Source organism: Mus pahari, chromosome 12 (assembly GCF_900095145.1).
Source record: "Mus pahari chromosome 12, PAHARI_EIJ_v1.1, whole genome shotgun sequence".
Taxonomy (NCBI): domain Eukaryota; kingdom Metazoa; phylum Chordata; class Mammalia; order Rodentia; family Muridae; genus Mus; species Mus pahari.
In genome coordinates, this window is record NC_034601.1 from 13525916 (window position 1) to 13539360 (window position 13445).

The 13445-nt window shown below is 43.8% G+C and overlaps 1 protein-coding gene across 1 annotated transcript in view; it reads left to right on the plus strand.

Moving 5' to 3' along the window:
- Positions 1-13445, plus strand: part of Klhl22 (kelch like family member 22) — a 33067-nt gene that overhangs the window by 6641 nt on the left and 12981 nt on the right. The window contains exons 3-4 of the mRNA XM_021209671.2: positions 5119-5284; positions 9636-10354. Coding sequence (XP_021065330.1) covers positions 5119-5284; positions 9636-10354 — 885 coding nt within the window. The remainder of the gene's footprint in view (positions 1-5118; positions 5285-9635; positions 10355-13445) is intronic.

The following is a 13445-nucleotide window of genomic DNA, read 5'->3' on the forward strand; positions in this document are numbered from 1 at the left end:
TCTGTAGACCAGACTGGCCTTGAACTCAGAAATCCGCTTGCCTCTGCCTCCCAAGTGCTGGCATTAAAGGCATGCACCACCACCACTCAGCTACACCATCTCTTTATCCTTCAAACCTAAGTTTTTTTAACATTAAATAGCAAACTAGGGGCAAATACAGAGAAGTATTTTCTAATATAAACTCAGAAGGAAAAGGTCATTCTAAGTTTGACACAAAATACTGAGACAAGAATTGAAATTGATACATTTGATTAAATTTAGTTAGACAGCTAGACATGGTACTGCACAACCTATAGTCCTAGCATTTACCTGAACTACATAGTTTAAGTTGGCATACACAAACAAAACAACAAAACAAAACAAAACAAAAACCCCCGACAAATTTTCACAGCTAGGCATCGTGTTGCATGCCTTTAAACCCAGCACTCAAGAGGCAGAGGCAGGCAGATCTCTGTGACTTCAAGGACACACGGTCTACAGAGTGAATTCCAGCATTGCCAGAGCTACATAAAGAGATCTTGACTAAAACAAAACAAAAATCTGCCAAATTTCTGCATGTTCAGATCTTCATTAAAGGCTGGGAGGAAGTTTAACTCATCTCTGAAAGGACCCTTCTCTTCTCAGATAAGAGTTTATAGTAGAAAAGTAGCATAATTCTAGGTTCAAAATGACTATTGGAATGGCTTTATCAATGTGATAAGATTTTTCTATTCCATTTATAAAACATTTCTTCTCCTGGTGGTAGAGTTAGAGCAAGTATTTCCTAGCTCTTAGTATACTTGTGGATGGTGTTGGGGGCAAGGCTCCTGACTCCACTATGAGGGTGATATAAGAAGATCAGGTTGGGGGGCTGGTGAGATGGCTCAGCGGGTAAGAGCACCGACTGCTCTTCCAAAGGTCCGGAGTTCAAATCCCAGCAACCATATGGTGGCTCACAACCATCTGTAACAAGATCTGATGCCCTCTTCTGGAGTGTCTGAAGTCAGCTACAGTGTACTTACATATAATAAATAAATAAATAAATAAATAAATAAATAAATCTTTAAAAAAAAAAAAAAAAGATCAGGTTGATGAGACTATTCAGTTGGGAATATATGTTAACTTTTGGGCCTAGCATCCATATTTGTGGAAATTAAACCTGTCAGATACAATGTAACATATCCGTTGTGGGAATTAAACCTAAATGTATTTAATCACTGTTGGAAGACTTTACAAGAGTGAGGATGACTCAAATGCTGCTGCATCACTGAAAAGCCCACCCTAACATGGGCGATTGCTCCTAAAGCTGTAGTTCTAGACTCTGAACAACTTTTTAGGCTGCTCCAATAGTCTAACAGCATCCTCTCTTAAAGGTTAATCTGTCAAAATCTCCTTGGGAAGCCCGTGTTTACTGCTTCTAAAAGCTGGGGGAGGTGCAGTGGAGAATCTTGCAAGAGCTTTCTCTCCCTCCTGGAAAGGCTGTTTCTAGCCTGCTAGACCACTCTCAACCTGTGGGTCCCAACCCCCTTGGAGTCAAACAACCCTTTTATAGGGGTCACCTAAGACCACCCTGCATATCAGACACTTACATTATGATTCCAAAAGTAGCAAAATTACAGTATGAAGTAGCAAAATAATTTTACGGTTGCAGGTTACCACAACACAAAGAACTGTATTAAAGGGTCACCCGTAACATTAGGAAGGTTGAGAATCACTTTGCTGGACAATGATATGTAAGAATTGATTTCCCAGATGTGAAGTGGAAACTTATGGTTTCTTTGGAAAGTCGGTTCTGTCAGATGGTGTTTTGCTGGGGCAAACATATGAAGGGGTGTTTTCCTGAAGCACACACAGGTGAAAGGATGATTTGCTAAACCAAGCATGTGAAAGGACATGTGAAGAGGGATTCTTTTCTTCATTACTATACACATGTATTGGTTCACCTTACATTGTGTAGCTGAGCTCCATTTGCAGTGACTTCACAGAAAAAAACACACCAAAAAACCTTCTGGTAGTGTTCTGGTGGCTTCCTCAGACTCAGGCCGATTGGCAGAGAGATGTCAGCTGATGCAGACTCCCATGGAGTTTTGCTAAGACATGCTCACGTGCTGAGGCAAGACCCAGGAAGGATGTGTGATATTTGGAGGGTATATAAATAGGACTCAACAGACAGTGACAGAGGCTGGCTTGCAGAGCTGGCTTTGCAACTCATTTTTGCTAGTCTTGCTTCGTTGAGAGAGGCACAGAAGAGAACTCCTGGTGTCCCTGTTGGTCCTGGTTGCTCCTGCTGACTCGTGCCAATTTGGCAGCCTAGCTGTTTCTGCTAGGTCATGCTACTGCTGCTGAATCATGTTTGCTATCCTGACACTACTGAACTGGACTTCTAGTATGTTCGTGAAGTATTTGTGAGTGGATCGAGCTGCTGCCGCCAAATCCTGTGAACTGAACTGATTTCCTGACAAAGCAGACTGGATTTGCTCCCAAGAACAATTTCTAAACAGGTCCACTTCCCCCATATCCTAATAATCTTTCTTTCCCACTAGTTCTGGTGGGTGATGGAGTAGAAGGGAGGTTAAAGCATTTAAGAACCCATATTAAAAGTAGGATTTGAAAAAGCTAAGCTTACACAGATGTGTCTGAATAAAAGCAAAATAAAATGCAGAGTTCTCCTGCCCCTGAGGTGACCTTGGGGGTTTAGAAGTACAAGCCAACCTTAGGCTAGAAGACAAGTGCTAGAGAGATTTCAGCACAACTTTTTATAGATTTTAATTAATTAATTAACTAGTTAATTTTTGGGAACTGGGTCTCACTGAGTCATTTGACCAGCCTATAAGTGGAATGTAGACTAGGCTGCCTCCCAAGTACTGGGGTGGAAGGCATGCACTGCCGTACTTGGCTCAGATCTTTAAAAAAAAAAAAAAAATCAGACTTTATTGTCACATGATTATAACACAAGGACCACAAAACAATATTAATAAATATTGAAATATTTCAGACTGCCCACCCATCAGAAGACCCTTTTTTTTTTTTTTTTCAGTTTTTCAAAATGGTTTCTCTGTGTAGCCCTGGCTATCCTGGAACTTATTCTGTAGATCAGGCTGGCCTTGAACTCAAAAATCTGCCTGCCTCTGCCTCCTAAGTGCTGGAATTAAAGGCGTGCACCACCACTGCCGGTCCAGAAGACACCTTTTTTTGTTTGTTTTTGTTGCAGTTTTTCCTTAAGAGACAGGGTTTCTTTGTCTGGATGTCATGAATCTTGGACCAGGCTGGCTTCAAACTCAGAGATCCTCCTGCATCTGCCTTCCAAGTGCTGGGACTAAAGGTGTGCCCTGACTCCTCTACCACCACTGGTGTACAAAATATACCTTTAAAATGTATATCATTGCCATCTCAAGTTCTCGGTGTTGAGTTTTGTTTTGTTTGTTTTTCTTTTCCTTTCTTTCTTTCTTTCTTTCTTTCTTTCTTTCTTTCTTTCTTTCTTTCTTTCTTTCTTTCTTTCTTTCTTTCTTTCTTTCTTTCTTTCTTTCTTANAGCTGTCTTCAGACACTCCAGAAGAGAGAGTCAGATCTTGTTACGGATGGTTATGAGCCACCATGTGGTTGCTGGGATTTGAACTCTGGACCTTCAGAAGAGCAGTCGGGTGCTCTAAACCACTGAGCCATCTCACCAGCCCTTGTTTGTTTTTCTAAGACAGGGTTTCTCTTTGTAGCCCTGGCTGAATTGTAGCTCTGAATTGGAGACCAGGCTGCCTCCAATTGTGAGAACCATATGCCTCTTCTGCCAAGTGCTGTGAACAAAAGTGTGCACCGCCACAGGCAGGCAATCTCAAACTTCTGATTTTGACTGTTTCTAGTTGGAAACACATTGTAGCAGAGTAATATTATCAGGTCTTAAATCTTTAAGTCTGTAGCTTTAAGTCTGTCTGTTACATTGTTAAAATATAGGTGAAAGGTCAAAGTAGTTCTCAAAATTGCTGTTTGAGATATTTAGTCTTCCATTTTAGGGCTGGAGGTATAGCTCAGTAGTAGGAAACTTCTGTCCTACTCTAGCAACACAAAACAATATAATGATGGTGATAGTAATTATAAGTGTCAAGGCTCTGAATGGAAAAGGATCCTGGCAGTCCTGAACCAAGGAATACCACAAAGTCACACTATTTCACAAACCTCACACAAGAGATTCATTGGAAGAGACACAAAATGGTGGCTGCCTCTGCTAAGGGGGGAAGCATCAGGGAACTGAGCAGAAGACAGGTTTATATAGAGTTTGGGGGGGGGGAGAGAAGTTTTCTAGGGTGAGGACTGGTGCAATTTCAAGCCAAGCCTGGGGATTGGTGGAACTTTGTGCTCAGAGATTGGTGGGTTTGTGGGCTCAGGGATGGTGGGGTTTTAGTAGGTTTTTAAACCTGTAAGTAGGCTCAGAACTTATAGTGTACAGTAATAAAAACATGTTTGGTCCTGGACATTGACCTCTTACCTTGTAATACTTGATCAGTGTCTCTACTTGAGTATCTTAATGTGACATGGCAGTACCCCCAACTGTTTTGCTTAAGCCAGTTCCTATTGAAGTTTCCTTTATCTGCCTAACTGCTTTGCCCAGCAAAGGGCCTTATGTCCTCCTAGAATCAGTCAGCAGGCCTTTAGCTGGTAAACTCAAGATTTCGAATAATCTGGTCTTATGTGTACATAATTCATTGTTTGTTTGTTTTTAATATACGAGTGCTCTATCTGCATGAATACCCGCATGCCAGAAGAGAGCATTAGAGTACACTATAGATGATTGTGAGCCACTGTGCAGTTGTTGGGAATGAATTTTAATTATTGCTGTCTGAGCTGAGAACAGGACCAGTAGATGATGCAACATGCAAACTAGGTACTGGCCTGCTCCCAGAAAGTGAGTATAGGGTTCCTGGGACCGTGGAAAGGGAGCCACGTGATTTCCAGGAGGGGTGCTGAGCTTGATCAGGCTCCTTCCATAGACTCACTCCTCTTTTCAGACTGTGTATTCAGAGCACAGAGCAATCAATGTTCCCACATGCAGCCCCACCACTGACTCTTGGTTCCTTCTGAATGTTTTTTGTGGCTTACATTCAAGTTTTGGACTGAGTAACTCTCAGTGCCTTGTCTCTTTGCCTTACAGAGGAATGTTTGCTGGGGGATTGAAGGAGATGGAGCAGGAAGAGGTCTTGATCCATGGCGTGTCTTACAATGCCATGTGCCAGATCCTGCACTTCATCTACACGTCTGAGCTCGAGCTCAGCCTAGGCAATGTGCAGGAGACCCTGGTTGCTGCCTGCCAGCTTCAGGTGAGAGCTGCCTTGTTGATCAAGAAGACTGAGACCTAGGGGGGCTTCCCCAGGTACCTGTGATGACTGCTGGTATGAGGTAGGTCAAGGGGGCAGGAATGCCAAGTAATAAGGAACATTATGGAACAGGGAGGGCACCTTGCTGTTGAGCCTTGGGAACTAAAGCAAAGTGTCCCCAAATTCCCTGGCTTGCCCTCCTCTTCTCTTGACTCTTTTTTACTTAAAAAAAATGATTTCATTATTTATGTGTATAAGCATTTTGCCTGCATGTATATATATGTCTGCAATATCAGAAGAGGGCATCAGGTCTAATAGTACTGGAGATAGGGATGGTTGTGAGCCACCTTGTGGGTGCTGGATTTGAACTAGGTCTTCTTCAGGAGTACCATGTACTTTTAACTGTGCAACTGTCTCATCATCCTCACCCTGTTTTAGGATTCCTTTTTTTATTTTATTTTATTTTATTTTACTTTATGTGTAGGGTGTTTTCCTATATGCCTGTCCATGTGTCACATGTGTACAGTGCCTGTGGAGGCCAGGAGACATTGGTCCCCTGAAACACGGGTTACAGATGATTATGATCCGCTATGTAGTTGTTGGGACTCAAACCAGAGTCTTCTGTAGCAGCCAGTGCTCCGAACACTGAGCCACCTCTCTAACCCCATCTTTTCTTTCAGTTTTTGAGATAAACTCACGATCGCCCAGTCTGGCCTCGAGTGTATGTAGCTTAGGATGCCTAATCTCATGGCAGTCCTGTCCTGCCTCAGCCTCCAGAGTGCTGGGATTACAGGCATAAACAACCATTCCTAGTTTGTCCTTTCCTTCTTTGCTGCTTCCTTCCTCTGGCCTGGTTTTCCTGTATGAAAAACAAAACGAAACTACAAGTTGTCCAACTGGAGGATGATGTTTGTGGTGGCCCGTGTTCTGTGATGTCTAGTGACTTTGAAAATCCCGTGCCCTGCAGTACACACAAACTTTCCTGCCCATCAGCGGTGGTTGTCCACTCTTCTCTCTTACTTTATTTTTATAGGCAGACTTACTGTATTACACACAGGCCTTAAATTCACAATCTGGCCTCAGCCAGCTGAGAACCATAGTGCATGGTCCCTTTTCTCTCTTTATTTGTATTTTTTTGTATGTTTTATGCTTTGCTTGTATGTATGTATGTGAACATGCATGTCTGGTTCTGACAGAGATAAGAAGAATATGATTCTGGAACTGAGGTTTACAAATGTTGATAGCTTCCATGTGGGTGGTAAAACCCAAGCCCCAAGTCCTTTGTAAGAACAGTAACTAATCTTTTTAAAACCAAAAATAAAAAATAAAAATAAAGGTTTTTTAGGTTTATTTTATGTGTATGAGTGTTTTGCCTGTACCACGTGTGTGCCTTGTTCCTAAAGATATCAGGAAAAGGCATCAGATAGATCCCCTAGAGTTGGAGTTAGGGATGGTTGTGAACCCATGTGGGTCCTGGGAACTGAACCTACGTTCTTTTGCAGGCAAGCACTCATACAAATAAAATCTTGTAAAAAAATTTTTTTTAAAATATGTAAAATATACTTTACTTAGAGGTTTCTTTCATTTTTTTCCCCTTAAATAAAAAGTTCAGAATTAAAAACTAACTTTTAGGGAAAGCAGCTATAAGGAGCAGGAAAGACAAGGAGAAAGAAGAACCCTGGTGGTTCCCCCCAACTAAAGAACCAGGAGGTCTATGGGAGCAGCAGGGCAGGGGAAGTGGCCCCAGGAAGCTGTCTAGTGCATAAGCTCAGCTACTCTAGAGCTGAAGGGGCAGAGAGTGGCTAATGAAGACACCCCAATCTCCCCACCTGAGTTTAGCAAAGAAGTTAGAGAGAGGGTCCCAACAGCTTCTTCAAGGGGAGGACACAGTACTCAGTCCCACAGAAGGCCTGTGAGTGGGAAGGTGAGACTGGGACCCATTGGGTAATAAGCTAATATCAAACCAGCATGGTGAGGGAGGATGGCCCTCAACCATCAATTGCAATAATAGGCCAATCAGGGAGGAGGGGGTGTTGAGCGAGGGCATTACTGCAACAGTCTGACCATGTGCAATATTGCTGTGTATCAAGTTTTAGTTGATAGAACTTGGTGGAATCTGCAAATCAAGTTTGACCACTACAGCTGATGGTTTGGCCCCATTTGCTACATCCCGAAATAGACCTTCTCAGTGCCCCTAGAGACGTGGATCTGAATCCTAGCAGAATCAGCCTTGTTGGGTTGCTCTAGGAAAGTATGTTCCATTCTGAGTCTGTCTGGTTGGGATCCTATACTAGATGACCCTCAGCTGTGTGTGTTTGGGAGTCCCCACTGCAAGGGATCTTTGTGTAAGGGGTGGGTTATTTCTAGGGTGGCACTGCTCATTCCCAGTCAGGTCCATTGACTCTCACATTTTGCCTTGTCTTCAGAGCTCAGGCCCTTTAGTTGGAAGTAGTATTTTAGGGAAAAGAGGAGGACTAGAGGAACTGGATAGGGAATTAAACAATGGCAAATGAAGATGTCCAGGCACCACAGAGAACCTGGAGAATCCAACAATTGGGTATGCATTTCTCTGTTTGTTTGTAGGTATCTATTCAGCCTGTATTATATTATCTGGCAAGTTAATATGAGTTGTCTTTTTTTTTTAAATTCTAAACATATGTTAATAGACTTCAAATATTAGCAGAATTTCTCTGTATATAGTTGTTAATTTGTTGGTGATACTAGTTGAATCAGATAGGTATCTTGTGGTTCCCTTAGAGAAATGGTTCTAGGGCTCCCTGTGGATATCAGAGTTCAAAGGTCTATAGGCCTTCTGTAAAGTGGAGTATCAGTTGGTGTGTAACTTACCTACATTCTCCTTTTATGCCTTAGATCATCTCAAGATTGCTGTAATACCATATCAGTTAAGTGCTACACAAATAGTTGTTATACAGTCCTGTATAAATGGATGCGCTAAAGCTGGGTATGGAGGAATACACCTTTAATCTTAGCACTTGGGAGGCAGAGACAGGCGGGATCTATGAGTTCAAGATCAGCCCAGTCTGCAGAATACGTTTCAGAACAGACAGGGCTACAAAAAAATCAAAAACAACAACAAAAACTGGTGTGGTGATGGATACTTGGAGGCAGGAGATATCATCTGCACAGTCTTGGGCTGGGTTGATACATACAGTGAGTTTGAGGACAGCTTGGACTCTACATAGCAAGACTTTATCTCAAACAACAATGTATATATAGTCTGTAGGCAGTTTTACCCTCTGAAGAAGAACCTGTAAAGAGAGCCACCACCTGTATTTCTATTTTTGGTGAGACTCCAAAATCTTGTTTTCCTAAAAACTATATTAGAAGTAGTGGTATGTGTGTTTAATCCCAGCACTTGGGAGGCTGAGACAAGCTGCTGTGAGTTTGAGGCCAGCATGGGCTACTTAGTAAGATCTTATTTAAAAGTGAAGGACTTTAGCTTAGCTAGTTTGCTATGCAGGAAGCTTTCCTTTTGTCTTTGTCCTGCTTTGCCTGTCAAGTCTGCGGTGTCTTTGAAGAGCCTTCAGGGCTCTGTTGCCTGATTCTTAGCTTCCTCCTTCCTCAGTGCCTCTATGCCCTGCTTTTCCTCCTTCCAGTGCTGTGCGGCTAGGGACAGGTACTGCTGTCCCCTGGGAATCTTGTACCCCCAGGGGTAGAGTGGGTGTCTCAGCTTAGGCTGAAGCCCAGGATGGTTTCACAGCTTCTGAAGAATTCTGACTCAGGGTCTTGGTATTGGTGCTGGTGAATGTCTGGAGATAACTTGATGACAGTTCTGTGTGTGGTGTTAAGTGGCAATGGTGGGGCCTGCTCTGCAGTTCCAGCTAATGTGGTTGTTCAGAGCAATTTTACAGAAGAAAAGAGCCAGGTATACTATTGGTCGCAGCACCTTGGCTCTTCTAGCGTGCCAAGGTGGGGAGTGGCCACAGGTTCCTTCTAGTCTGTGGCATCTGCTTCCTTTGCACTCAGACTTTTGACCTAAAAGTAGGTGATAGGTGTCAGAAGTCCTGTGTGCTGAGTGGTGTTTGTACTTGTCATCAGGCTGTTCCTCACTACTTTTCCCTTGTCTGTAAGTGGGGATTGAGGCTCTGAAGGGTTAGGAACATGCCCTGTGTTACCACAGCAGGTTTTAAACTAAGCCGGCAGAAAGTTCCAGTTTTTTGTCAGAAAAGGTTGGGGTCGGATGAGGAAAGATTCCACTTTTCTTCTCCCAGTCCCAGAAGGCCAGCTACAGGGACAGCCAGCTCTGTATGTCTTACTTCTGCTGTCATCCCGTCTGTCATACTCAGGTGCAGTCCTCCAGCTCAGCCTTGAGTGGGCATCCTTCTTTTTACAGATCCCGGAAATTATCCACTTCTGCTGTGATTTCCTCATGTCTTGGGTTGATGAGGAGAACATCCTTGATGTCTACCACCTGGCAGACCTCTTTGACTTGAACCATCTCACCCAACAGCTAGATACCTACATCCTCAAAAACTTTGTGGCCTTCTCAAGAACTGACAAGTACCGCCAGCTTCCCTTGGAGAAGGTTTACTCTCTCCTCAGCAGCAATCGCCTGGAGGTTTCCTGTGAGACTGAAGTGTATGAAGGGGCCCTGCTCTACCATTACTCCCTAGAGCAGGTGCAGGCTGACCAGATCTCACTGCATGAGCCCCCCAAGCTCCTAGAGACTGTGCGTTTTCCCCTGATGGAAGCTGAGGTCCTTCAGCGGCTGCATGACAAGCTTGGTCCTAGCCCACTGAGGGACACGGTGGCCAGTGCCCTTATGTACCACCGGAATGAGAGCCTGCAGCCCAGCCTTCAGGGCCCACAGACAGAGCTTCGCTCGGACTTCCAGTGTGTTGTGGGCTTTGGGGGCATTCACTCCACACCATCTACAATCCTCAGTGACCAGGCCAAGTACCTGAATCCTCTACTGGGAGAGTGGAAACACTTCACTGCCTCTCTGGCGCCTCGAATGTCCAATCAGGGCATTGCAGTGCTCAACAACTTCGTGTACTTAATTGGAGGGGACAATAATGTCCAAGGATTTCGAGCTGAGTCCCGATGCTGGAGGTACGAAAGGGCACTTATCATCATTGCCTCTATTGTTAGACAACTCCATGGTGCAGGAATTGTGGGTTATGCGGGCTGTTCAGGGTACATGTTATCAAGGGCACATCACTACAGACCTGGTTCCTGCATCTGCCTTTTATATGAATGGTACAGCTTTTCTGGGGTATACCTGTGTCATGTAGTGAAGTCCAGATGAATCCAGACAAAGTGGACCACAGTGAAATAAGGAAAAGGGCATCAGAATTGCTTTCTTGCCCTCTGACCCTGCTATCCAGAAACTCAGTCACCCTGAAACACAGCCTCGTTGTCTGCAGAAGGTCACTCTGGCTGCCAGTGCTCAGGGAGCATGCGTTATTGCTCAGTAAGGGGCTGGGGCAGCTGCTCCTGCTATCCTCAGTCTACCTCTTCAGTATCTCTTTTCAATTTCCATGCTGGTCTCCTCCGCTCTTTCTCTCCAAATTACCAGCCAGGATGTCTTCCAGATGCTGCCTGCTGGAGCCCACATCTGAGTACAGAGGAGTGGGAAGGACCAGTAAGCATCATTGAGCCTTCACTAAATTCCCCTCGGGCCTGTAGTCAGATGAGCATGTACTCAATAGATACTCTGTGAGGAGGCAATTTTTCCTGAGGGGGTTTTGTGGACGGTGTTGGTATGCAAGTTGCTTCTAGCTGTGATCCCAGAGATCCATGTCTTTGGACAGAACACGAGACATTAGTTTAAGTCTCCAGCTACCAATGGACTTTAAGGGGTATCTTCATCATACCTTGGTGTATGTGGGAACCCCTGCCATCCCTGGTGCCCACCACAAGCTAAGATGATGTTTTAGAGAGCAGCTCTTGGGTGGGTGTTGATGCAGTTCACTTTGATACACAAGTTCTGTTTTTTGGCTATAAGGGTGAGGCTGGATTCTGCTCTGTTCCTGGCACATGAATCAAGCAAGCACAGTGATACTCACCAAGAAGAAAACAGGCATTTCTTGGTCCTTATTGTTCTCTGGCCCTAGGAAGCAGTCACCTTTGGTAAACTGATGAGACTTAAACTTACCTATAATGATTAGATGGTTGGAATGGCAGAGTTCAGGAAGAAGGAAATGACTCACTTCCTTTCTAACTGAATACTGTCTCCTGTGAGCATGGCTGAATTTGGCTTCCCTCAGGTCAAACCTGCAAGCATCTTTCTTGCAGGGCTCTGCTTCTAGCTGTGGTATTAAGGCCAGACTGCCCTGCCTTAGCTATTCAGAGCTGCAAAGCAGATCTCTCCAGAGCACTGACAGCTGGGAGCTGAACTTGGATCATGGCAGGTGGGATCAAAGGAACAGAAATTTACAAGTTTGCTGTAGGGCCGGGTCCTGCCTGCCAGCTGACTAGCATGTCTATCATCTCTACCAACTGGAAGCTTTGTTTACTTCCCAGTCATCTCAAACCTTACAAAGCTGAGGGTGCAGCTCAGCATCAAATGCTTCCCTAGCATGCATAAGGCCCTGGATTCCACCTCCACCCCAGCACACTTGTGTGGTTTTGGTTTTGTTTTTGGTAAAACTTGGCACTAGTTGAATAGTGAGGATGACCTTAAATCCATGGTCATTCTGCCAGAAAATCACAGTGGCTGAATCCCTGAAATAGATTTTTCTGAGTTTGTTTCTTTCTTTCTTTCTTTCTTTCTTTCTTTCTTTCTTTCTTTCTTTCTTTCTTTCTTTCTTTCTTTCTTTCTTTCTTTCTATTCATAGTTTGACAGATTGAAATCTGTAAGCTCTTAGAATATAAGAAAACAATATTTTACAGTAAATAAGGTTTTACAATCTGAGGACATAGTGCTTAGCAGGTATGTACTAGAACTCTGATATTGAAACTGTAAGAAATTGTCTTGTGAAGCAAATTAATTTTGTCTTTAATTCCACTGGTTCTTTTATTTTCTTTCTTTGAATTCATATATGCAAGTGTATTGGCTTTGTATCACTACTATAAAATATCTAAAGTAATTAGTTGATAAAGAGAAAACATTTATTTACTGCATACTTTGGGGTATACCCACTGGTTTGTCCCCTGTGAGGGTAGATGGTAGTGGAGAGAGCACTGAACCTGTTGTCACACTGTGCTCCTGGACACAGGAGAGAGAGCAGGGACCCAGAGTCACATGATGTTGTTTAAAGACAGGATCTTAACAAAAGAAAAGAAAAAAGAAAAGAAAAGAAAGAAAGGAGAAAAAGCAGGGTGGTGGTGTGATAGTGGTACACTCCTTTAATCCCAGCATTCAAGAGGCAATGGCAGGTAGAGCTCTTGAGTTTGAGGCCAGCCTGGTCTGCAGAGTGAGTTCCAGAAAAGCCAGGCTTACACCAAGAAATCCTGTCTCGAGATACCAAAAATGAGGGGTGGGTGGTGGGTGGTGGGTGGTAGGGTGTTGATTGTCTTATTCTACAGTCCTGGCTGGCCCAGAACTCTACATAGACCAGGTTGGCTTTGATGCTCTGCCTCTGCTTCCCTGGTGCTACAATAGGAAGTATGTGCGGTTATAATAGGTTTCACTATCCTTTGAGTGTGGTTCCCAGTGATCCTCCCCAGACGGTCACCCTGAAGATCAGGCCTATCTTAGGGTTACTATTGCTGTGATGAAACACCATATATAAAAGCAAAGGGTTTATTTCACTCACAGTTCCATATAACAGTTCATCATCAAAAGCAGTGAGAGTAGGAATTCAAACAGGGAAGGAACCTGGAGCCAGGAAGTGATTTAGAGGCTATGAAGGGGTACTGCTTACTAGCTTGTCTTCTTCGGTTTTCTCAGCCTGATTTACGGAAACCAGGACAACCAGCCCAGGGGCAACCCCATGCAGGATGAGCTGGGTCCTCTCACATCAAACACTAATTAGGAAAATGCCCTATGGGTTTGCCTACAGCCTGATCCTATGAAGGCATTTTTTTCAATTGAGGCTTCTCTGATGACTCACCTTGTGTCATTGACATAAATCTAGGCAGCACAAGGCCTTTATATACAGACCTTTAGAGGACATTCTTCCAAACCATAGGAGTTACCCATGCCATTCTTTGTACTTTTTTCATAGCTGTAGCTGGATAAATTAAAGTAGTATTTTCG